The sequence below is a fragment of the Drosophila ficusphila genome, unplaced genomic scaffold (assembly GCF_018152265.1).
Source record: "Drosophila ficusphila isolate 14025-0441.05 unplaced genomic scaffold, ASM1815226v1 contig_197, whole genome shotgun sequence".
In the NCBI taxonomy this organism is placed as follows: Eukaryota; Metazoa; Arthropoda; class Insecta; order Diptera; family Drosophilidae; genus Drosophila; species Drosophila ficusphila.
The window spans coordinates 8,912,198-8,935,532 of NW_025064091.1; the positions used below are offsets into that span (position 1 = coordinate 8,912,198).

Genomic DNA, 23,335 nt, shown 5'->3' on the forward strand with positions numbered 1-23,335 from the left:
GCCTTCGGATTTATTAAATGCACTTGTGTATTTATTTATAAACGCCTGTTTAAGGCGCCAATTCGGTAGAAATAAAGTGCAGGTCACCGACGCGTCGTCGCTGCCGCAGTCGGCGTCGCTGCTTTTTGTTGCTGTTTAACGGTGCTACGCTAAATGCGTTAAATATTCGCAACTGTGTGTGTGCTGTTTTTTGTTTCTGTTTTTTTTCTTGTGTGCAAATTCAGATTTGATTAAGAGTTTGTAGGTGTGTGTGTGTGTGTGTTTATTGGTGCACCTATGCTGGCCCTGGCCCCGCCCACCACGCCGCCCCCTCGAAATGCCCCGTTAGCCGCGAAATCGAATCTTTTTTCTGCAACCGCAATGCTGTCAAACGGCTCTGCCGGCGTCGCCGCCGACGTCGCTGCTAGTGTTGCTGCCTCGGCCGACTGCGATGAGCGAACGCTCCTGCTTAGCGAAGAAATTGTTGTTGCAACGCCGACGTCGCTGCCTTCTTCGTCCTCTGCCGGCGTAGGTGCGGCTTCGCCGCCGACGTCGCTGCCTTTGGTGCACACAACAACAACAACGCAGCAGCAACAAAACAACAACAATGTGCAAAACAACAACAACAATTCGTCAGTTGTGGTCAGTGCAAAAAACATGGCTAATAATAAAAATAACAGCGGCAAATGCAAAAACAACGAGGCCAGCAGCAGCAACAACAATAATGCAGCAACAGAAGCGGTATCAACAGCAACAGGGGATATAGAAGCGGTGACAACAACAACAACAGCTGATGAGGAGGATATGTCCAGCGATCTGAGCGACAAGTTCCCACGACCCCAAAAGAAACCCGGCAAACTGAGCAAACTGGGCACTAAAAGCGTCGGCCTCAAACGGTGCGATATTTATGGTTTTACTCTTCGTTTCTAGCTAAATCTTCATACTTATAGTTGTGCTGCTCTTAATTTCTTAAGATTATGTCTTTGATTCCCTTAAACTAGTTCTTTTCTTATTACTTTTCTCTTTTCCGTTCCTATTTCTATTTACGGATCCCCGTCTTACCTTTATATTTAGAAAATATTTTTACCTGCATTGCTGTACAAATTCTGATGTTGGCTGAGTTCAAGTTTCTAGAAGAGCCTTATTTTCCATCCTATATCTTAAAATCAGTGCCATATACATATGTTATACATATACCATTTTCACCAATAAAGTACCCTTGTTTTTGAGCCAATTTTTATAAATCATTTCTTAAACTTCCACAATAATTTGTTAACAAAAAATTAGCTTAACCTTTTAGAAAGTCTTCCTATTTCTGTTTATCACTCTGATTCAACTTGATCGATCGTTTATAGTTTAAGCTTGTGATCGAGTATCTTGAAGGGTATCGAAAGGATTACTTTCCGATTATTTATCCGTAGAAAGGTTTATATAAGTTGAGTAAAATAAATTTGTATTCGTAAACATTAGTACTGGCTCTACCGTCCAAAGATATTTTACTATTGATTCTTAAGCCAAATAATTTAGTTAGTTAACGTTATCGTGCATCCATTTGACCTCGCACCTTTTTTTTCGCAGCGTCTCTTTTGGGTCCTCGAAGGGTTCGATGGTGGAGACGCTGGTCTTCGAGACGCCGACGCCTTTGTCGGAGCACGTGGAGTCCACCTTTGGATTCGAGGCGGCAGCGGATTCTGCCGTCGATACCGCCGCTGCTGCCGCTGGTCAGCCGCAGTTGGCGTCAACGCTGCCGCTAGCCGGCGGCTACAGTGGAGACTATGCCAAGGGAAACCTGGATGACAGCGGCATTGAGGTGCAGGAAGAGTAAGTAAATTATTAAATTTAAGAATAATTACACCAGGAAATATTTAAACAGTAATAATTTCAAAGGCAAAACCTATTAAGAGAACGCTAAAATTAGGATTGAGGTGTTTTGTTTTTGTTTTTTATGACGGTGCTAACAAATCCGTAAATTAATATAGTATGCGCCCACCTACGAGAAAAAAATAACATGCCATATTAGTTATCCGACCTGCTAAAATACGAAGTCGAAGTATTAAACATGCTTTCAAGAAAATGTAATAAGGAGCTAATTTTAATTTTGTCTGATGAAAAACCACGATGTAATAATTTTATTTCCGTTATTTTCGTTAGATTATTCGATCTTCCCTATGGCAGCAAAATGATAACGTTGTCGGATTTTAATGAAATTTTTTTCTCGATTCAAGAGTTATTAAAAAGCTCCATATTTTGAAAATCATGGTTGTAAGATTAAAAACAATCTAGTAGTAGTAGTATTTATTTTTCAATCTTTCCTATGGCAGCTACATATATGAGAGAGCTATCCGATTTTAATAAAATTTAATCCGAAACTCAATAGTTGTTAGAAAACGCCATCTGGAAGAAATCAAGTCGATCTGATCGAAAACAACAGCGTGAAATTTTTTTATTTCATTCTCTCGTTTGGGAGCTATCGGATATAGTCGGCCGATCCGGCCCGTTTCGACTTATATTCTGCGTGCAATAACTACACAACTTGGCAAAGTTTCAGCAAGATAGCTTTAAAATTGAGAGACTAGAGACATTCAGATTCAGATCGTGATGCTGGTCAAAAAGATATACTTTGAGACTACTCTGAGGTGTCTCCTTCACTGCATTGCAAACTTCTGATTGAAATTATAATACCCTTTTGTTCTGCAAGGGTATAAAAATTGAATCAACAATGGAATAGCCTTATTAGGAAGAGGATCCAAAGAATAAGAAGATTTCATATTATAAGGGGCTTTATTCTTGGGAGCTCAAAAAGAAGGTACTAAAGAAAAAGAACCCAAAAATAAAATAATACTTATCTTATTCGAAAAAAAAGTAAATCTTTTTGTTAGGTACCACTTTAATTGGATAAAATTCTTAGAAACAGTAATCAGGCACTGGGGCTTATGAAGACTAAGCTGGTAATCGTGTATACTAAAGCTAAGCCAATATAGTGTGCCACTTTTTTTACTCTATAAAAGATGACTGTTCCCTACACTCGCAAAATAGGTAAAAAGTAAACCCTATTATCTTTTTACGGATCTAGTTATTTACTTAATTAAATAAAATAAATATTAAATATATAAACCAAGAAAGGAAAGATAAGAACAGCGATTATTCATTTTTGTATTCTTTGGAATAAGAGACTTAACATAAAAAAATATGTTTTGTTTTAACGGTGATTGTATGCTGACTTTCCGAAATTCATTTGTAGGTTCTGATTTGAATGTTACATTCTAATTTTGGCAGTGTAACAATATGTGGCTTATCTTGGCAGTCAGTAGTTCATTGCAGGGCTTTCATGATTGTGCGATTGTGTGTGCCCTGAATCGGGCCTACTTTTACCTCATTAAAATATCCGTCTAATGACTTTTTAGCAGCTTTCACTTTTGTTTCGCTTTTGGATACGTACATAGTTAGCCCGGCTTTTTGGGCCAATCCATAACTGATCTCTTTTCCTAAGCCCGCAAGCAAATCCAGCTGTGGAAAAGCATTTCCATCAACCCAAATAGCAAGCGATGAACTTTGTGCTCATCACCCAACCCTAAAACTAAAGCCACGTCGTAACCCCCGAGAACCCCTCGAAATCCCCGCGTTTTTGTACCCACAACCTCCCCCAAAGGCAGGAAGCTTGAGACACACAAATTTTTGAATCGATAATTACCGCTCACCGTCGTCAGCAGTTTGGTTTTAAAACTTTGCTTGCATTAACCCGTGTACAGTGGCCATTCTACTGATGGAACTTTTACGGCAAATCGAGGGGCATACTTTAAATTAAATCGTTAAAAAGGAAATAATGCCAAATAATAGCGGAAACAATTAAAAACACATCACACCAACTTTGTTTCTTATTCTTATTGCGTGAGAAGCTCATTAACTTTATCTTCGTTCCTTCAACGCAATAAAAACTGTTGATGATTTTTTCGTTGAAATAATTTAAAACTATTGCGGTTGATTTAATGGGATAAGTTCAACTTGCCTACCAAGCAGTGATAATTTGTAAAGGAAACAGTATTGTAAAATGTATTATATTAAATAAACGAAAAGTGCACTACACCTTAATAATAAATTTTTTTTTTTAATATATTTTTTTTCATAAATAAAATCTTGTGAATTAGAAAGGCGCCAAAAAGGATTCGAATGGTCGAGCTGCCACTGTATTTGTTGTTTACCCTCTCTCGCCCTTTCTCCTCTCATTTCACTCACCCCCTCTCTCGCTTCTTATCAGTCCAATTGGAAGATGGGTTTGTTTGTTTGGGTTTTTCTTCGTCTGCTTTTTCGCATTTTCCACCACCGAGTGAACTCCAATTGGAGTTTTAATGCGCCGGCGCTGCAGTTATTCTAACTGGAATACCGTTAAACATCGTCAACGCTTTTTTTTATTACATAATGACGATGTGCGTGCGTGTGTGTGTGTGTGTGTGCATTTTAAAGCAATATATATAAGTGGGTCAACTTCATTCGGTGGTTGTTGACCCACATCTTTTTCGGTTGCATTTTGTGTATCCGTATCTGAACCCGTATCTAATGGATGCGCCGCACCCACGAAATTCGAATCGAGCGCTTTAACTTTGTTCTAGTTGGAATCTCGCCGATAACACTGAGCACACCATTAAGCTCGCCAATCGATTAATGTCGAAGTGCTGCAAGCCAAAAGGATAATTTTGTGCTTTTTCGCGACTTTCGATTACAAAGGCGTTTCAAATTTTTAAAATAATGTTTTATATGCAACTTTGTTATAAAGTTAATTAATTTTGTGGAATCCTCTCTCAAACTTCAGTTTTTATAAAGGTTTTCAGAAAATGTATTTACCAAATTTCCTTTTTTTTTTTTACAAATAAAGGATATTAGATGAATTTATAATTTCAATGAAAACTATAATATTTGTTTTACTTTAGCTCTTACCTGCTTTTTGTGGTGTAAGTAGTTTTTGGTTTTGTTCTAGCACTACCTTCTAAAAGCATTTGTTCAAAACAGCTGACAAGCCATTTTAGATGGCTGTCAAACGGGCATCAAATCAAATTTGCTGACAATTTGTTTTACTTTGTCTCGCGGTTTTCGTCTAGGTGGCATATTCCATTTTCGGAGAGATTAGACTTAACACATGTTGTGACCTTTTTGTTCGTCAGTCTTCTCTCCACATGCGTGTTTCTTTTTTTCTTTTTTTTTTTTTTTTTGTATGTGGGGAGCATTAATTTGCCGGTGGAGCGTGATGTCATCAGCTTTTGAACGAGTCACTTGCTGTAGAACTTTCTTTCTTTACAGTTAGTCAGAGCTACAAAGAAAATTCAGAACAAGGGAGAGAAGAACGCAAAGAAAAGAAAAACCCGCAATCTTGGGGCTGTAGATTCTTCTAATCGATTATCCAGATACACGGTAAAAATATAACTTCAAATCTTGTGATCTGTTTGAAAGGTTCCCAATATAAAGTGATCATATTCATTCCAGTGGTCAGAATTTTTTTCGGGCTTATTAATACACAATATTAGCGCTTAAAAAGATGTTTTTAAAACGGGCAAATAAAATGATTGAGAGATTTTAAATCCGGGTTCAAAAGTGAAGTTTGCAATTTTTTCGAATTCAGTAAGGAAACTTTCGTCTAAATCGACTAGTTCTAACTGTCTTAACCCTTTTTTTTCTCTGTACAACCAACGAAAGGAGGCTGATTGAACAGCTGACCTCGACATGATTCCGATTTTTTCCTTTTTATTTTATTTTTTGTGGACCACAGAAATTCGATCGGCCGGTGGGCCTTGCTTATATCTATAGCTATTGTGAAAGTACATCTCGAACTGTCCGCCTGTCACTCAGTCAATTGATTTTCCGGTACCCACGGCACACTTGACATGCATACATCGTGCTCATCATCATCATCGTCCCAGTCGTAATCATAATCATAGGCTATAGTCATAATTATTACCATAGGCAGACGGGACAGCCATTGTCACATTGTTGTAATGCCAACAACGGTAATTGTGCCGCTGGCCAGCAGTGCGTGTGTAATTGTTGTTGCCGCTTCTGTGCAACGGAACAGTGGAAATTATTATTAACTTTTAGGCTAAACAAAAAATAAGCAAGAACAAAAGCGATTCGATTATGAGGCCACAAGGTATATGTTGAATACATTATTCCAGACAAAGATTAATGAATTACACGGTATGAATTCGAGAAATCCAGGGCACTACGTTTTGTATTCTAATTGTCAAAAAAGTGTCATAAATGGTTCACATTTTACAAAAAATTGTATTTTAGCAAAAATACATATAAACATTTAATTCAAATTTTTAACAGTTTTAATTCTAAAACAAGCCTTGTAAACTTTAAATCTCGATATTTTTCAAAGAAAACATTTCAATGATTTGGTTAATAAAAATTGACTCAATTAATGTTTTTTGGCCATAGATAATCTCTACACATTTTCCTATAAATTTCATTATTTCTTCGACTTAAGAAAACGAAATGACTTTTATATTGCATTGCTATATTTATATTTGCATTTATATTTACTATAAAGAATAGAAAACGATCCATATTACTGCAAACATTTAATAAATACCCCAACTATATATTATACAAAATGAAATACACAAAATAAGTAATATCTTGATAGGTTTTAATATGCATTTTCACAAAACATTGTTTTGTATCAACTTGAAAACACCACTATGTTTATGCCCAAGCCATTTTAAATACTCTCTATTTCATTGGGACCAATGCCAAATGTGTATATTATTTTATAATGTAACGGAAATGGGAAATATGCGAAATGTATGTACCAAAACTCGTACATTTTGATCTTAAAATGCTTATATATCTGCAATATTTTAAAATACTATACTACCTTTCACAAATTCCGACTGGAAATGGCAAGAAAATGTTCTTTATTTTTGTTAGCAACGTCATCATCCATCTTCGAGGCAAAGCGTTATCAATTGTTAGTTGACTTATCAATGCCCAAAAATATATACCAAATAATCTTGAATCACTTAATGCCTAAAAATATTGTGTGTGCAAAACGCAGCGTAAATCAAGCGACGAATTAATCGGGAGTAGTGAATTTCTATATTTAGCCCCAGTAATGCTGTCATATTCAAATTGGATCCCGATTTGGTATTTCCTACTGTACACTAGCCCTATTACCTATTTACGTGTGACTTTACGGCAGAGGTCGAAAAAGCATTCTCATCAGTTTTTTTTGAAAGACTTCAGATTTAAACTTAAAACGAAATCTTATTAAGTGCTTTTCTTTGAAGTCTGCTTGGCCAAGTCAGTCTCCTTAAACACTTCGATTTTACTAAAGCTTTTTCTATTTTTTTAAATAATGTTTTTTTTTAATTTTACATTTTCTTAACTGGCTTTATAATAAAATTGACATGTTTTTTAGATTTAAGCAACTATTTCTGTGAGCAGCAATATTTCGCTTTGCGAGCAACCCAAATTGTTTGAATGCTAGATATCAAACTGTGAGATATTTTTGTGGCGCATTATACACATAAAAAAAATGTTAAATCAACATAGATCAAATGTTTTGCCAGTGGGGACAAAAAACAGGGCAACATTTTTGTCGTTAATCAATAAGTTTTCATCTAGTTTGAGCTTACATATAATATATATTTATTATAGTATTAGTTTTGGTCAACAAATCGAAATGTTAGATATGACTTACATGGTGCAGATTTAAATTATTAAGTTGATTATCATGTTATACAGCATTTATTTCTGTGTACACAACTAAATTATTCGTATGATTTGAAAAATCTGAAGTATTCCAATTTATTTCCAATTTCTCACCACAACTACTGTTAAATACATATGTGTGCATGTTTGTTTTATAGTGTGCTATTCGGCTGACCACAGGTGTGAGTGTGATTGTGGTTTGTGGGCCGTGGTTTTTCTATGATTTTTTTCTGCTCTAAGTTTCCCCCATTTTTTAACAACAATAGATGGGGACCCCGATTTTGAGCATCTCTGTGCCAGTGGCAACCCTGTTATAATAAACCCCCTTTTTCTGCCGTTCTTTGTACCCCCCTTCCCCCTCTATCAGTATTTCCAGCAGCTTCCCCGTTTTTACCTGTATGTGTGTATGGTTACGTGTTTATGTTTTTCCGTGTTTCCCTTATGCTCTCTCCTAGCTTTTTTGTTATTATTTTATTTTCGGTCCGTTGCTTGTGTATAACAAGTGAGAGAGCCGAAGAAAGAGCGAGCTTACTCTCTTTTATTACTTTGGTGAGTGCGCAAAAAGTGATGTCATGTTTGTTGGCTTTGGCAACGTTGCCAGATGTGGCGCATTTGGGTTTACGTTTTGTTTGTTTTCCCGTTTTTGCCATTACAATTGCGCGGCGTTCTCGGTTTTTGCTTATTGCGCATTTATCTGTGCTTTTACAACACAAGACGCCAGCAACTACGTAAATCACAGAATCACACTCACCAACAAGAACACGTTTCAAAACATTATATTTCCTACATTTGTAGATACATTTCAATAAAATTAGGTAATATGTTATTTAAATCATTTTAAAATGCGTTGATAATAAACATTATTATGTGTGGTATCCTGATGCATTTATATTAGTATTGGATTAGAAATGGAACATGTACGGTATTTTTTTATGTCGATTACTTCAAATAGATTTCCTATATTTTTAAAACAAAATACCTTAATATATGAAACGAAATAAATGTTTGAGATGTTTTACAGTGCTCAAACATATTTATACAAACATGAACTCTTGTTGGCAAGTGTGCTTTCAGGTTTGCTTGCGCCAAGCAGCTGCCAAAACTCTATACAAAAGCAGAAATTGCCGGCTGTGCTGTTTGTTTTCATTTGTTTGCCCGAATTGTGAAAAATTCTAGCCAGGAAATGCGCGAAATGAAAAATTTGGAAATGTTTTTGTTTCGCTCAAAATAGATCGCAATAAAACCATGACAAAAGATAGACGTGTGTGTCTGGAGCCCATTAAAAAGCTCATTAAAGAGAATGTTAATTGTTCTTTGTGTCTTTGGTTGTAAAGTGAAACATTTGCGGCGTGTTTTAAATATTTCAAGAGATTAATTGCGAATACTTTGTTTTAAATATAGAAAAGGTCGGTTATTCTTTAAGTTAAAAAACTTAGAAATTCAGTTTTATTACAGTTTTTAATTAGTTGGCTTAGACTACATATTCAGTTTCATTAAATGTTAATACCTTGTTTAACATAAAACTCGACTTGGTCTTAAAATATTGTTTTCGGCAGTTTGAGTAGACTAGAAAATAGACTAAAAATGTATATGTACATAATTTGGGTTGGATAGGCCAAGATGTGTAAAATCATTATAGTTGATATGCAAACAAGATCAAGTTAATTTGGTCTTCTAATGCATTTGAAAAGCGCGCCACTGTCCAAGTCAGTAAAGTGGCAACTCTGGCAAAAGTTTGCGAGAGAGCGTGCTCTCTCTTGCTGGCGCTCCTGCAAACATTCGTGCGTGTGAACGCCTGCGTGTGTGTGTTTTGTATCTTTTACTTTTTAGCAGCGTGAAGCTCAAACAGTCAGATTCAGTTGAGTTTTTCAGTTTAGGCAGCAACAACGCAAAAGTCCGAAGAGCCTCCAAAAAAGAGCGCCATCTCACACAAAAAAGCACAAAACCCTAAACGAAACGAAGAAAATTACGCGCTCATCAATCGTTGCTGCTGCTGATTTCCGCTCTACGTGTATTTTTTTGAAAAAGGTCCAAAAAGGGAGCGAGTCCAAAACGCGCGTAGAATTTTAAAAAGTGCGTTTAAAACAAAAAGAAAAGTATATTTTTAATAACAAAATAGTGCAAAAAGCCAACCAAAAAAAGAGAGGGAAAAACTACAGTTAACTGCGTGAGAGAGAGGTCGAGAAAAGAGAGCCAAAAAGCAAGTGCAAGTGGTTGAAACTGAAAAAAAAACACAAAAAGCAGTTGTATTAAATAGCAAAATGGCAAAAACAATGTGAAAGTAATTCCTGCTATTTGGTTCACACACACTTAAGTAGTTAAACATTAGTAGTACACTTGTAATTTTTGTTGTTGCGCGCAGTGAGTTCATCGCAAAAAATAATACACACATACGAGCAAACTGAGAGAGAGATGGGAAGAGGGGGCAGCGTGAGAGAACGACAACGCCCCCTCTCCCTCGCACGTACACTGCAAAGAAACATAAGATTGATAATAAATTCAGCATATTTGTAATCCCTTTGAGATGCAATAAAAGTTAAAATTTTAAATGAATGAATAAAAAATCTACAAAAATCCGGGCTCACATCCCACTCCTAAAAAAATAGTTAAAATTTTTAAAAATAACCAATTCTAAAGGTTTGCATTTCAAAATGAAAGCATAAAGTCGAATTGTACAGTTCTAGCATTATTTTTTGTTGTGTGTAGCTTGCTGAACGCAATTAAAATAAATATGCGACTGTGTGTGTGCGTGTTAAAATAGCACCTTGTTTGTACATAAATTAGCCTTAGTCGCTGTTATTTATACTATATATACCGTAAGCATTATACAATATATGCACATCAGTTGCGCCAGTGTATGTATATATTTTGAAATTAAAACAACAAATCAACGCCGCACTGCAGTTGCCCTCTCTTTTCCAATCTTTTCCTCTCTCTCTCTGTTTTCGCTTTTCAAGTGCAAAAATGAATTTTCCGCTATTTGTTTCTCATGTGGTTGTTTTTTTTTTTGTTTTTGTGTTTGCGGGTGGGGTCGCATAATTTGTTAAATTAATTTTCACTCTCCCTCTCGCACTTTATCCCCTCCTCCATTTTCTTCTTCTTTTCCGCTCGTGACGTAGTCCCTCGCGTGTGTGCCCCAAAATACAAAAACAAAAGACCAAAACTAATTGAAGAACTGCTGCGCTGCCGGCGTCGCAGTCACTTAACAGTGTTGTCATTAATTCGTTGCAAAAAAAGCAATACGAATATTGCAAAAATTAAGCATTAAAACAAGTTAAAGCTTTGAAATCACTGACATGTAAATAAACGTAAACTTTTTTTCCAAGTGCTAACCTTCCTTTGGATTTATAAGTTCCATATGCTTGGCAGTTACACAGGAAACAAGAAAAAACATTGATATATTTTATTATATAGTATTATGTAAAATATTTATTCGCAAATAAAAATGTAGCAGCCTCTTTTAAATTTTAAGTTTTTTTTTTAAATATCTATGAAGGGAATTATTGAAAAGATGAACGATTCAACTGATGGAGCAGATTTAAAATGATGTTTGGTATTGTTAGCTTTCAATCGAACACCTGATTAAAATCACTTGCCATCTTCGACTCCAATTATAGCTGGCTAGTAGCCAAATAAAGGCCAGATCGCCAACACCAGCTAGATCGTTGGTGGCAAACATAATTAATGCGCTCATCTTCGAGTTCGCTTTTCCCCAGCTGATGCTGCTTCTTCTGCTTCTGTTTCCCATTTACAGTTCATGTTCGTCCCCCTCTATTCTTCTCTTTTTCTCCATTATCCGCTCCACCTCCTACTTCATAGTAATACGGCAACAAGTTTTCCCATATTTTTCAGTTCTTTAATTTGCTGGAGCACTTAAAGTCTCGTTTATGAGTTAGTGGTAAATCTTTAAACTTTTTCTACTTCAAGTTAACAAGCTTTTTGTCTCAGGGAAAAAAACGTTTAATAATGCTCTCATCCAAAACAAGCTGAAAACGTTATTTTTTGTATTTGCCTAAAACTTGTTTTTTCGAGCTTGTAACACTCGTGTTTTGTTGATGGTCTTGTTCTTGTTCCAGTGGCTACAGGCCACGCTTGATAGTGTGAACTTATCGAAATAAAGGGTGTTGGCTAAGTAGAAATATTGTTAAGAGGATAGAAAAAGAGAGAAGCTTTTCTTTGTCATTAATAACCAAGTTTCTGATTAAACGGAGTTTCCGAATTCTTTTAAACTTTTTAAGAAATAATATATATCGCATGAAAAATATAAAATTGACTTTTCATGCGGTTTTTTTATGCGCTTAAGGTAGATGATATTTATAAATGGTGTTTCTAATGCTAGTTCACTGTTCAAAGCTAGCTCAGTATCATTTTTTCCATATCAATTTCGGCACATGACGTAATCTTCACATGTTCAACAGCAACAACAAGAACAAAACAAATAATAGCAACAACAAGCACATTGGGTTATGAAGTGTATTTGAAATGTAAACAGATAAAAGCTGTGTGGGGTAGGTGGAGGGGGTTTTTATACAGTGAACTGAACGGGTTGTCTGATTCGATTGTAGGCTGTTTATTTTTTCGCTACTTCTTCTGGTTCTCTTATTTCGACAGGTTTCTTTAATGGTTTTCCCACTGGGTTCAAAGTTCTTGGACAATAAAAAGCCTGGAAAGATGTAGGAAGTGAATGTCCCATGGGCCATTGGATGGTGCAGATGGAGATGGAGATTGCGATCTAACAAGTTAAATCTCCAATTCCCATTCTATGCCGCCAGTTCCCATTCTTAGATCATACAGTGCGTTTCGGCTCAGTAAATCTCAGGCTTTTCGCACAACCAACCAGCCACAAATGAAGTCATCGACATAAACCAGTTATAAAGATAAAAAAAAGTTGCCCTACCAGCAAAGTGTGTTATAAACCTAAATTTATTTCTGAACTGATTTATCAAACTGCTGGTTTTCTATTTAAAAATACGATAAAATTATAAATTAGATAGCGTTCCATTGGGATACAATGGTAGAAATTTATTGGCTTTGTTAAAATTCTATGGGGAGCTTCGATAGTTTCTTGTTGTTATTATAAATATTTTGTTTATTTTTGTTAAGAGCAAATAATGCTTTCCTTTTAAATAAATAGCATTTTGATACGTTATAGAAATGCTCTTCGAATAAAGCATTGTATTTCTGGAACACAAATAGTTTCTAAATAACTTTCAAAAACGTGTTCGAAAGGGAACTAATCCAAAAATAACGCAAACAATCCCCCAATGCCCCAAAATCAAAAACTGGAACACTTCCCCTGAATTCAATAAATTAGTTTGATCCAGTGACCTCTGAAATTTTTGTAAGTGAGACAGCTCACATTTTGTTTGGGTTTCAAAAACACCTAACAATAATATTCCAACAACCATTAAAAATATGGAGAACATGGAAATCGACGAAGATGGTTTTTCAGAGGTTTCGTGGATGAGGCACGCCATTTCAGATGCTGATAAAGAAAGGATTGAGGAGTAAAGTTGTTTTCATTGCAGTACCATTTGAGAACCTGGCCAATAGACTGGCCAAAACCAAGTGAATTGTATTACGCTGCCGCTTTCAATCAATTGAATCAGATATTTTGCTGAAAGCCAATTGGCAAACGACTTAATTTAATTGACATTGAGGTGGCTCCTCAGTAGATGACGCACTTGCTCAGCTATTTTAAGGTCACATGCGCCGATGCGTGATTTTAGTGTTCGTGCTACCCCCGCTCACATCCCCCTCCCCTCCTTCCCTCCGATATAACACACTGCACCACATAATATGTAGATATATAAATATATATATATATAGCAATTCTCTAGTTCGATTTGTGTGTTTGCTCTGCTCGTTTCCAGATCGGAGCGTTCGATAGTGCGCGTTTCCATTTACCAAAGCAGCCAGCCGCAGCAGATCTGTCCACCGGCGGATTACCTGCTGGACGCCCTAGACGGAGGCTATAACTACAACTACAACCTCGACTACGCGACGATGGCGGCGGCGGGGATCCAGCAGCAGCAGCCACAGGTTATTGGCCTGGGACCTGCCTACGATCGACAGCAGAGGTGTGTACTTACTTACATATATAAATCCCCCTAATTCCGTTCACCGATTAATGGGTAATCCCGTAATTCCATAATGCCTGCTCCCTCCTCTGCAGCACCGACTCCGGCTGGGATAATCCCTTTCGTCCCGGCGGCGATCTGTCCAGAGAGGCTGATGAAATTGTCAATATGATCAGAGGTGAGTTCTGTGGTTATTTTTATAGTCTTCCCATCGCGATTAAGTTTCAAAACAAAATGCACTCGTGTCCCTGAAATGCGTATTTTAAAGTCGCACAACCTGCAACACTTGGTTCAGTTATTTTTAATGGTTTTCTAACCAGTTGATGATCCGATTTGACACTTGCTGTAATTTCCACCTTTTTCAAAACAAGTTCAACTTTTTGAAGAAATAAAAAATGTTGGTTTAAAGTAAGTAAGGTAAAGGTGGTGTACAAGGTCTACTCCATGCTTTTTTTTCTGGGTGTTAACAGTGCATGTCATATTCGATTACCACTAAATCCATATGTTTTTGCAGGCGGCAAGCCCATCACACCCACAGAGGAGCGTACAATTGGCAACGGGAGCGCCCAGCATGCGGACGACAATTGCAACGGCGGAGCGGCGATTGGCGAGAGTGTAACCAAATCAAACGTGAGTGCCGATCTCTATGCACTATATACCATATGCCATATGCCCTGGGTGTATTAACTAGATCTCTGTGTGCCTCTTTTGCAGCTCTCGCAGAATCTAGCAACAGCACAAAATGGTACAAATTCCCATGCCTCTGCCTCTGCCGACGCTGGCGCCGGAAAAGCAGCGACGGCGACCGAGCTGAGCGGCGGAAACAACGGGGTCACCTCGCTGGGACAGGTCTCCAAACAGGTGGTTCCGGGACCGACGTCCGCTAGTCACGTGGTCATCGACGAGAAGAAGAACAAGAAGAAGGGCTGCTGCGTCCTGCAATAATCGGCTGCTTTTATTCTGTTCGCGGGGAAGAAACGACGATATATGGGGCGGGTCAAACAAAATATTTGGGCGGGCATTTTTCCGGCTAGCCGTGTTTTTTGATGTTAATGTTTTTTTTTTTTTTTGTGGGGACAATGGAGCCGAGCTGTTGATATTTTTCATGCCGCATAAAATCGCTTTGCTTAGCTTTGCAAGACGAGACCGAGACAAAAATCCAATCCAGATGGAAACACACAACACAACAAGGATAAACTAGAAAAACATAAACTAAAACCAAGCTCTCTGACCAACAGCAGAAGATTATCAGAAAAAAGAAAATAGTGTGAAAAACAAGAGCAGCAACAGCAGCGCCACAGTGAGAGCCAAAATTTAAGCACCCAGCAGCAGCAGCTGTTGCCTCAGTTTCAAAACAAGAATCGAGAAAATCCAAACCTTGAATTGTAAATCTAAAGTACACACATATATATATATTTTATATATATTTGTTAGTCTGGGGCCGATGCTAACTGCAATTCAATATTATTATATATACATAATATTTTTTTTCCTTTTTCTGTAATGTGACTTCAACTTCAAGTATGCATGTTTTTTCGATAACTTTAAAATGTCTTGCCTAGGAAAATTTTCGCATATTAATGAAAGTCTTAACCGTCTTTTAAGTTGCGGAATTTGTTTTCTGTCCATGGCATCCAATTAAAATGTTACAAAACTGACATGCATATATGTGAAAAGATTTTTTTGTAATTGTAAAACTTAGTGCGGCTTTTTAAGAAAAAGATGAGGATGTAGGGACGTTTAAAAAGTAAAAAAGAAAAACAACAAAAAAATAAAAACGAAAAACGTTTTGCTTGCATGCATAATGGATACAAAATCTAAAGAGAAAGCAAAAAAATTTAACATAAAGAATAATGTATTTATTTTTATTTATACGACGAGGACGAAGCAGATGAAAGTAAATTAAATGTTAAACCTTAAAACAAATATACACTCACACACGTACATATACAAAAAAACACACACACACATACGCATATATACTATACGATATATGAGATGAAATGTATGACGCAATAAAGCAAACGAGATGAACCGGAAACAGTAGAAAAAAACAAAAACTAATTAAAGAAATCCCAATTTTCTAAGGCTAAATAATGAACAATTATTTTTTATCATTATATACATGTGACAGAAAATAAAAAACAAACCGGGTGCGCTGACTTTTGGGGCCCACTGTAGCGGCTGATCAAAGGCAAGCGGTGCTGAACACAGAGGGTGAAAATGGTAGCAAAGAGGGCTTAGTTCTCTGAGTAGAGAAGAAAGGCTTTGAAGAAACCGCAATCCCAAAACAGAAGATTAGAATTGAGGCCAGAGAAAATATATAAAAAAAGGAGGAACCACCGTTTTTCAGCTTAGTTAAGCACAATACAACCCCCCACACGCCACCACCACCACCACCATGACCACCCCCTTTCTCCAACCCCTTTCACTAAGTATTTTTCTCGGTTGAACACGAATCAAAAGCAGTGAAATGAAGGCAAACAAATATGCAAGAATAATAAGCAGGTAAATCGAGCAAAGCGAGGTACAAGAAAGTTTACACAGAGAGAAAAGCAGCAACCAAATAGCAAAAGAACGTAATGAGAACACCGAAATGGACCGCCACACCCACAAGTATAACACTCACACAGAGACACACACACACTCTCAAACACACACCCACACACCTACAGCCTAAGCATCAATGTGCTGCATTTGATAAACGTAAAAAAAAATAAATTAAATATATATATACACAGATATATGAAATAGCAATATTGTTTCAACTGAAAATAAGCAAATCAACAAGAGGGAAATTCCAAAATCCGCGAAAGAAGTAAACAAATCAGTAAACTAAATCAATGCGACGGAAAAAAGTGGAAGAAACAGCAGCCAGTACAGCAATAAAATCAATATTTAATATTGTAAATTTCCGATTCCAAAAAGAAAGCAAAACCTACAAAAAAAAACCAACAAAATGTTAAGTTATTGTATAAAAAAATCCTAAATAAAAAACGAATTCAAAAATGAGGCAATGTATTTTTCTTTTTTACGTAGCATATCTTTTTGGGTTCCAAAATTATAGCTCACTTCTAGGCTTTATCGAAATATATATTTGTACTTTTGCGTGGGATCGAGTGGACGAAAGAGATAGCTATTCTCTTTGATTGATGAATGCTTTTAGTTCGGTCAATCGACGGATAATTGATTGCAATTGTTTAAGGCAAACAAATCGCTTAATGCTTCCGCATCGGCCAAATTAAGTATTCCAATCGATGAGCAACAAAACGAGGAACTGTTGAAGAACCTTTCACCTCATCGCTTCCATTCGATTAAATTAGGCAAAACGAATTTGTAAAAATCGAAATCGTTGCTAGTTAATTAATCCCATGACGTAATTGCATGCTTTGTGCATGCTTGGTTTTTTGAAATTGTAAATACTCTTTTGATAATTTTTCAGGGATTTTTTAATATTAGACTTTTATTAAAATTCAGTCATGTTTTTTGAGTTATTCAGTTTAAAATTTGCAAAGCTTGCAATTGAAAACTTTTGTAATTAAATCATTTTTGTTTAAGGCTTATCTTATAATTCAATTTAAAAAAAATAAGTAACATTTTTTTTTTGAGAGATAATATCCAAAAAAATAAAGATCTCTTTAACAAGCAAATCATATGGGTAGTCCTTCTCTGATATTTAAATTCTGTAAATAAAACCAAAACTCTTGATCAGAAAAAACCGCTCTAAGGAAAACAAAGAAATCTAAAACATTTATTAACTTTTAGTTTAAGTTTGACTTTCTTTGTACTTGATTTTGAAATAATAACACTCAACTTAATAACTTCTTAAAAAATAGGATTATTTTATGGGCTAAAGCTTTATTAACATTCCGGGCAGGGTCAACGATTTCCCAAGCGAACTATCAAGTTTTGAGTTCTCCCACGTCACACAGTTTTTAAAGATGAAAAACCAGAATTTGATTTTATTCCTTTTATTTTATCAATTTGGAGTTGATTTAATTTATGAACTCTACTCGGAAAGACATTTATACCAATTTATCTGGATTTGGTTTATGGCTTTCGGCCATTCCGATTCACATTCGCATTCGGATTCCAATAGAAGATTAATTGGCAACCGCGGAGCTGTCAATTTTTAAATTGTTGCGCCTAAGTAAGCGGAAATGTCTCTGCCTCTCGATCACGATCACATCGAATTGGAACCAAGACCTGCCTTTTGGATTGGATTTTTGGATATCGATGATGTCGCTGGGTGATGGTGGTGATGCTACCCAAAGCACCCACTCAGAAATGGAGAAGGGGAACTGGATTTTGGCCATCTATCTAATGAAAGTCAGTCATCGTTAATGGTCAAACGTGTTTTTATCACTATGGGCATATGGCCTGACATCCACATTGCCGTTGGAAAGTCTGTGCACTTCTCTAATTTGTACCAGACAACAATTTCGTTTCTCTTCCTTTCTTTAATTTAAAACCATTATAGGAGCATTGTTGGTATACAAAAAATTATAATAAGTTGATTCTCAAGTTAAAAGTTTATTTGTTCTTTTTTTTAAATTATACATCCTTTAAAAGTGTTTTTAAGTTAGAGTGTGTCTTTAATCAAGTTTGGGAGAAGTTTTAAAGCTAAGAAATTAACGCGCAAACGTTTTAATATATTTTCAATCCAAGAAGAATTTGGCAAAAAAAATGTTATTTTTTTTTAACATTTGTTATTTTTAATTTTTGTCCTTAAACAAAGCGTTTTTTATAAATTTCATATTGCCTTCCTCTTTTTTGAATATTTATTGTTGATTTTAAAGTTTAGAGTAACATTTCTTAGCGCTTTCTAGATTTAGATTTTTTAATGTAGTTAGAAGATCTTTGTGTTTATGTGAATATAGATACTTTTTGTTGATACTATGCATCAAAATCGTCTTCCCATAAAAACCCCCTCTTTAATCCCCTTTTGATCACCCAACAAACGCACCTAATTTGCGAGTGCGATTCTCGTGCAGGTGCAAATTATGATGGGAGCCAAAACAACCAATAAAAGCAACAAAGGCTATAATAATTTATGGCAAAAAAGTGGGGAATAAGATAAATAAGCAGAAGAAGAAGCACAAGCCACTGGCGCTGTTACTGTGGGCCATTAAGATTCGACATGTGTAAGGTGAAGCGGCAAAATGTCGCCGCGACGCAGCAGATAAAGATAAAAATCGGTTAGTTAGGCAATGGCACATCGGTCGGGTCGTCAAGACAAAAAATACAAAAAAAGCGACTGTCGAAAAAAGCTGCGCATGCGCCGCACGCGTCGCCACACAAATACAAGCCCACTCGTACGTATACGTGATATTGTTTACCGAATACGTATACGTAATATTGGCGCATGTATGTCTAACTGTACAAAACTCGCACGCGCTGCCGCTCTCACGCCATCCCGTTCCCTCTCACCGTGCGGAGTTGGCCGAGTTGCCAGCTACTTCTTAGCTAGTTTTAGCTACTTCATAGCTAGCTCTAAGTTTGGTGTTTATTTTTATTTTATTTGATAAATATTAAAATAAGTAAAAATAGTTTTGCAAACTAATGGATAAGTCACTGTATTTATTTTATATACTATCAATATATGAAATATCTAGGTTTCTTTTTAATTTTATACAGTTTTGTTTATTAATAAAGGTGTTAGTCTTTTGGTGGCATTTTTAGCTTCTACTCCAAATTCTGGCAGCGCTAGCAACGTGTGATTGAGTGGCTGCGATTGTTTGTTCACAATGTTTATGCGATGGAGTCGCGCTGTCTGCCCTGTAAAGCGTTTCGAAGTAGAGCAAGTGTCTCGATTTTCTCACTCCACTGAGTAACGGCAAAGCTATCGATGGAGAACATTATTCAGATTCGATTCTCATCTGGCATATAGCTAAATAACCCGCACACGAAGATCTGTGCCTCTCCTTTCGTTTGTTCCTCCAGCTTTCTTGATTTATGTGCGATTGGTGCTGAATGATTGATTCGTCTTTCAACTTAATTGAAAGGTTGGGCGGTTGGCTGATCATTAAGCAATTTAAGAACTTGTTGATTTAGAGATGGAGGCAATAAATGATTAATTGGAGAAACAAATAATATGCAAAGCAGGATGGAGGAACCCTAATTATAATATCCGTATGATCAAGTTTATAAATTACATAATTAAGGATCTCTCATTTAGGTTGTTTGGTTAACAATAAAGAAGAAGCTCTTTTTAAAAGATACAACACTTAAAAAACTACTATAAACTAATTTAAGACTCCCGAAAAATCAAAAGATGACCCCCTGACACAATGATTGACATAGTTCCCAATCGATTGTTGCCCTTGAAGCGGATTTAGAGTGGACCAAGGAACCCGAAACCGTTTTTCAATTCTACATTTATTAATTTTCTATGCTTTGTGCTATTTTTAGCTTCGGTGCGCACAAAATGCTAACAAGCCAAAAGTTGAAAAATCATCTTAAATAACCAGATTTTAAAGTGGTTGGGGGTGACCGGATCTGAGCTTTGCGGAAAACTCTGATAAATTATTAAATAAACAAGTCGTAAAGGCGAACTACGCTTAGGAACTATTAATTAGATGAGCCATCAAAGTTTCTTGAGGTTTTGCCCGATTCTGATGCGAATTTGATATATCGGTCTGGAGATTTATAATCCCTATAAAACTTTAATGGAATTAGTGAGGCAGAGTTAATTGAATGGCGGCCTTAAATGGTGACAGCTTCACTTTTATGCTACCGCCCAACCTTTCTTTAGACTTGCTGGCGAATTCGGGTTTGGTTCTTTTATTATTCTGGGATTGGGGGTGAACTAAGTTTTGGGCCTGGAGATCTGGAACTGCGGCTCTGAACTTGTTGTCACGCCCGGCGATCCTCTACTATCTTTGATCTAGAAAATTTTAGAGAGGTACAGTGTGTTTCATAATTGCATTTGATTCACTTTTAAATAAACGTACAATTGTGTTATTTATTACTATTTTTTAACATTCATAAGCATTCCTGGTAACTGAAATAAATAACTTCCATTTTTCTAATTTGTAAAAAAAGGCTTGCAATAATTATTATAACTTTTGTTATTTTAATTTGAAAATGAATTATTTTATGTTCAGAAACCATTCTCTATTAAAGCATCATTTTTTCGGGATTTTAATACGCAACACATTTCTCAAAAAATGTAGTACTAAGCTGCAGAAATAAAATATGACCTCATCGAAAAATCAGCAGACTTAATTTAAATAATATAATAAACCCTCAAAAGCTTTCAAAATTTAATACCACATTAAATTGAATTCGAACAAATTGCCTGCTTAAGTAAATTGTTAAACTCGTTTTTGAGCAGATATTAATAAGATAAGGATTAAAATATCTTATAAAATTATAGTCCAAATTAAGAACATTATTGAATATTATTTAAAACAGTTAAATGTTGTATATTGAAAAACAATCATGTACATAAAAATTAAAAAAAGAAAGAAAATAAGCTAGGTTTGGTTAGCCGAAGCTTATATACCCTTGTAGTTAAAATGAAAATATATAACATATTTAGTAATATATATCATTTAAATATGAAATTCTTAATTTTCAATAAATAAATAAATAAACTATTTAATTCGACACATATATAAAATTGTTTATTTATTAAGATTGTTAAAAGGAACGATACATTTTCAAATAAAATAATTTCTTATTTTAAAAAATTTGAGTTGTATTTAAAATAAATATAAAAGTATTTTTATGTGAACAGACATTTTTATTGCGACTCGATCAATTGATACTTCTGATATAATTAAAGTAAAGTCTGCAAGATATTAATAATAATTAAGTTATGACATTGCGGCTTGTACTTTCAGCGAACAAAATCGACGACACCTTTTGTGCCGAAACGCACTGTATTCCTGCATATATTTAAAGGAACTTAATACTCACCTAAAATCAAAAATAAAAAAAACTGGTCTTAATTATACAAATTCGGCAGAAACTACAAAAAGCCAAGCGCGGAGACAGATAACTTTACGTTTTGGGGTAAAAGCAAAACGTGTTTAGCTTTCTATTTAAACTATGCAAATTCGCATTGATTATTTATTTTCTTGGCTATAGTAGAAATAACAAAAATAAAACCCCCCCTTCGAGACCAAAAGTAAGAAGCAAAAAAAAAAAAGGTGAAGAAAAAAAACACCGTAGAAAACAGCCATAAAAAGGAGCGTTCGATCGATCGGCTCAGGTGGAATATGCATAACCGGTCAAAGACCAAAGAGAACCTGATCGCAACTCGATTTAGTTGGATTGCTCGGCTACTCGATTGGGTTCTAGAACCCGTACACAGAACCACAGAACCACAGAACCGCAGAGCCGCAGAATGAACCACTGGGATCGAGAACGGCCGTCGCGTATTTCCTTAAGTTGGCCATAAAATATGATTTAGCCACATATTATTTATGGCCCGCAACCAGATCTCTGATTCAGAACGTGCATCCATAACTGATTCCTAATATTCCATTCAGATTCAATCAGGCCCTGGACATGCTCCACTAATGACAACCAGCTCTCGCCAAAATAAAATTAGGGGCGTTGTCATAGTCCACCTACAAGAATTAATTTTATTCCGGACGGGGGGATGGATGATTCCTGCATGTGCTTCGATGCAAATGAGACGGATTAACGGACGGACTCGATCGAACCAGTTCCCCACTAGAGAGATGTAGGCAGATCGAATCAGATCGGATCCGAGTATCGAATATCAGTATCAGCTCGCTAGGTGATGGGCTGCTCCAAAATGGACCTGGTCAGATTTATGGAACCGTCTACAAGGAGAGGCTCACCATTAAAGATCTGCATATCAATAGATTAATAGATGCACTGATAGATACGGCTTAATTTGGCCAATAAATTGAACAAATTATACATAAGGGGGTTGGAATTGCTATGGAAACCATGAATAAGAATCAATATCACACAGTGATACATGTGCTAATTATATATGTAGAACATTGAGTCACAAGAAGTTCTTATAAGTAAGGTAGAATAAATATAAGAAATATTCGGCAAAAAGTCAAAAATTATCATGATAATTAACGAAAAAAAGAAGATAGACAAATTGATAACATGTTATCTTAGTTGGAATATGTGTGACTTGATTGCAATTTCGGTAAACTAATATAATAAAATAATTTTAGAAGGTTTTTAATTTTCAAGTTTTATTAATCTGACTTCATTCATTTAATTTTGATTTTAGTAAGGTGTTTTCTTAACTTCACAATACAGCTATAATTGATTTAGGTCTAGCACATTTAAAAACTGCAACCTTTTTTTTATCAATGAAACATTTAGGATTTAGTATCTAATAGAAACAACCTTAGTCCAATTTGCTAGGTAAAAATGCAAAATCAATAAAGTTTTCCTGGCAAAGCCAACAACTTCCGCAGACATTATTCAAGGATATTTTTGAAGCCTACTTTTTGGGTTGTTGAATGAAAACTCTTAATGCTTGGGAAAATTTTCCCATGTCCGGAATATTAGTGGAGCCCCACTGTCTCGTGAAATCTTAAATTAAGGCCTAATTTAATGGCGCTTCGTCA

General features: G+C 35.9%; 1 protein-coding gene across 1 annotated transcript; it reads left to right on the top strand.

Annotated features, from left to right (window-relative positions):
* The first annotated feature begins 138 nt into the window (after window positions 1-138).
* On the top strand, window positions 139-16,516 carry LOC108091220 (serine/threonine-protein kinase phg2). Its single transcript, XM_017190322.2, has 6 exons — window positions 139-875; window positions 1,558-1,800; window positions 13,557-13,763; window positions 13,859-13,941; window positions 14,278-14,393; window positions 14,478-16,516. The coding sequence occupies exons 1-6, from the start codon at window positions 277-279 to the stop codon at window positions 14,706-14,708; spliced, it is 1,479 nt and encodes a 492-aa protein (XP_017045811.1). The 5' UTR covers window positions 139-276; the 3' UTR covers window positions 14,709-16,516.
* Window positions 16,517-23,335: the final 6,819 nt, after the last annotated feature.

What these genes read in the sequence shown, in the direction of transcription:
- LOC108091220 (XM_017190322.2), top strand. Translation starts at nt 277, where the DNA reads ATGCTGGCCCTGGCCCCGCCCACCACGCCGCCCCCTCGAAATGCCCCG. An exon ending in AAAAGCGTCGGCCTCAAACG is followed by an intron (nt 876 to 1,557) that starts GTGCGATATTTA and finishes TTTTTTTCGCAG; the next exon opens with CGTCTCTTTTGGGTCCTCGA. An exon ending in AATTGTCAATATGATCAGAG is followed by an intron (nt 13,942 to 14,277) that starts GTGAGTTCTGTG and finishes ATGTTTTTGCAG; the next exon opens with GCGGCAAGCCCATCACACCC.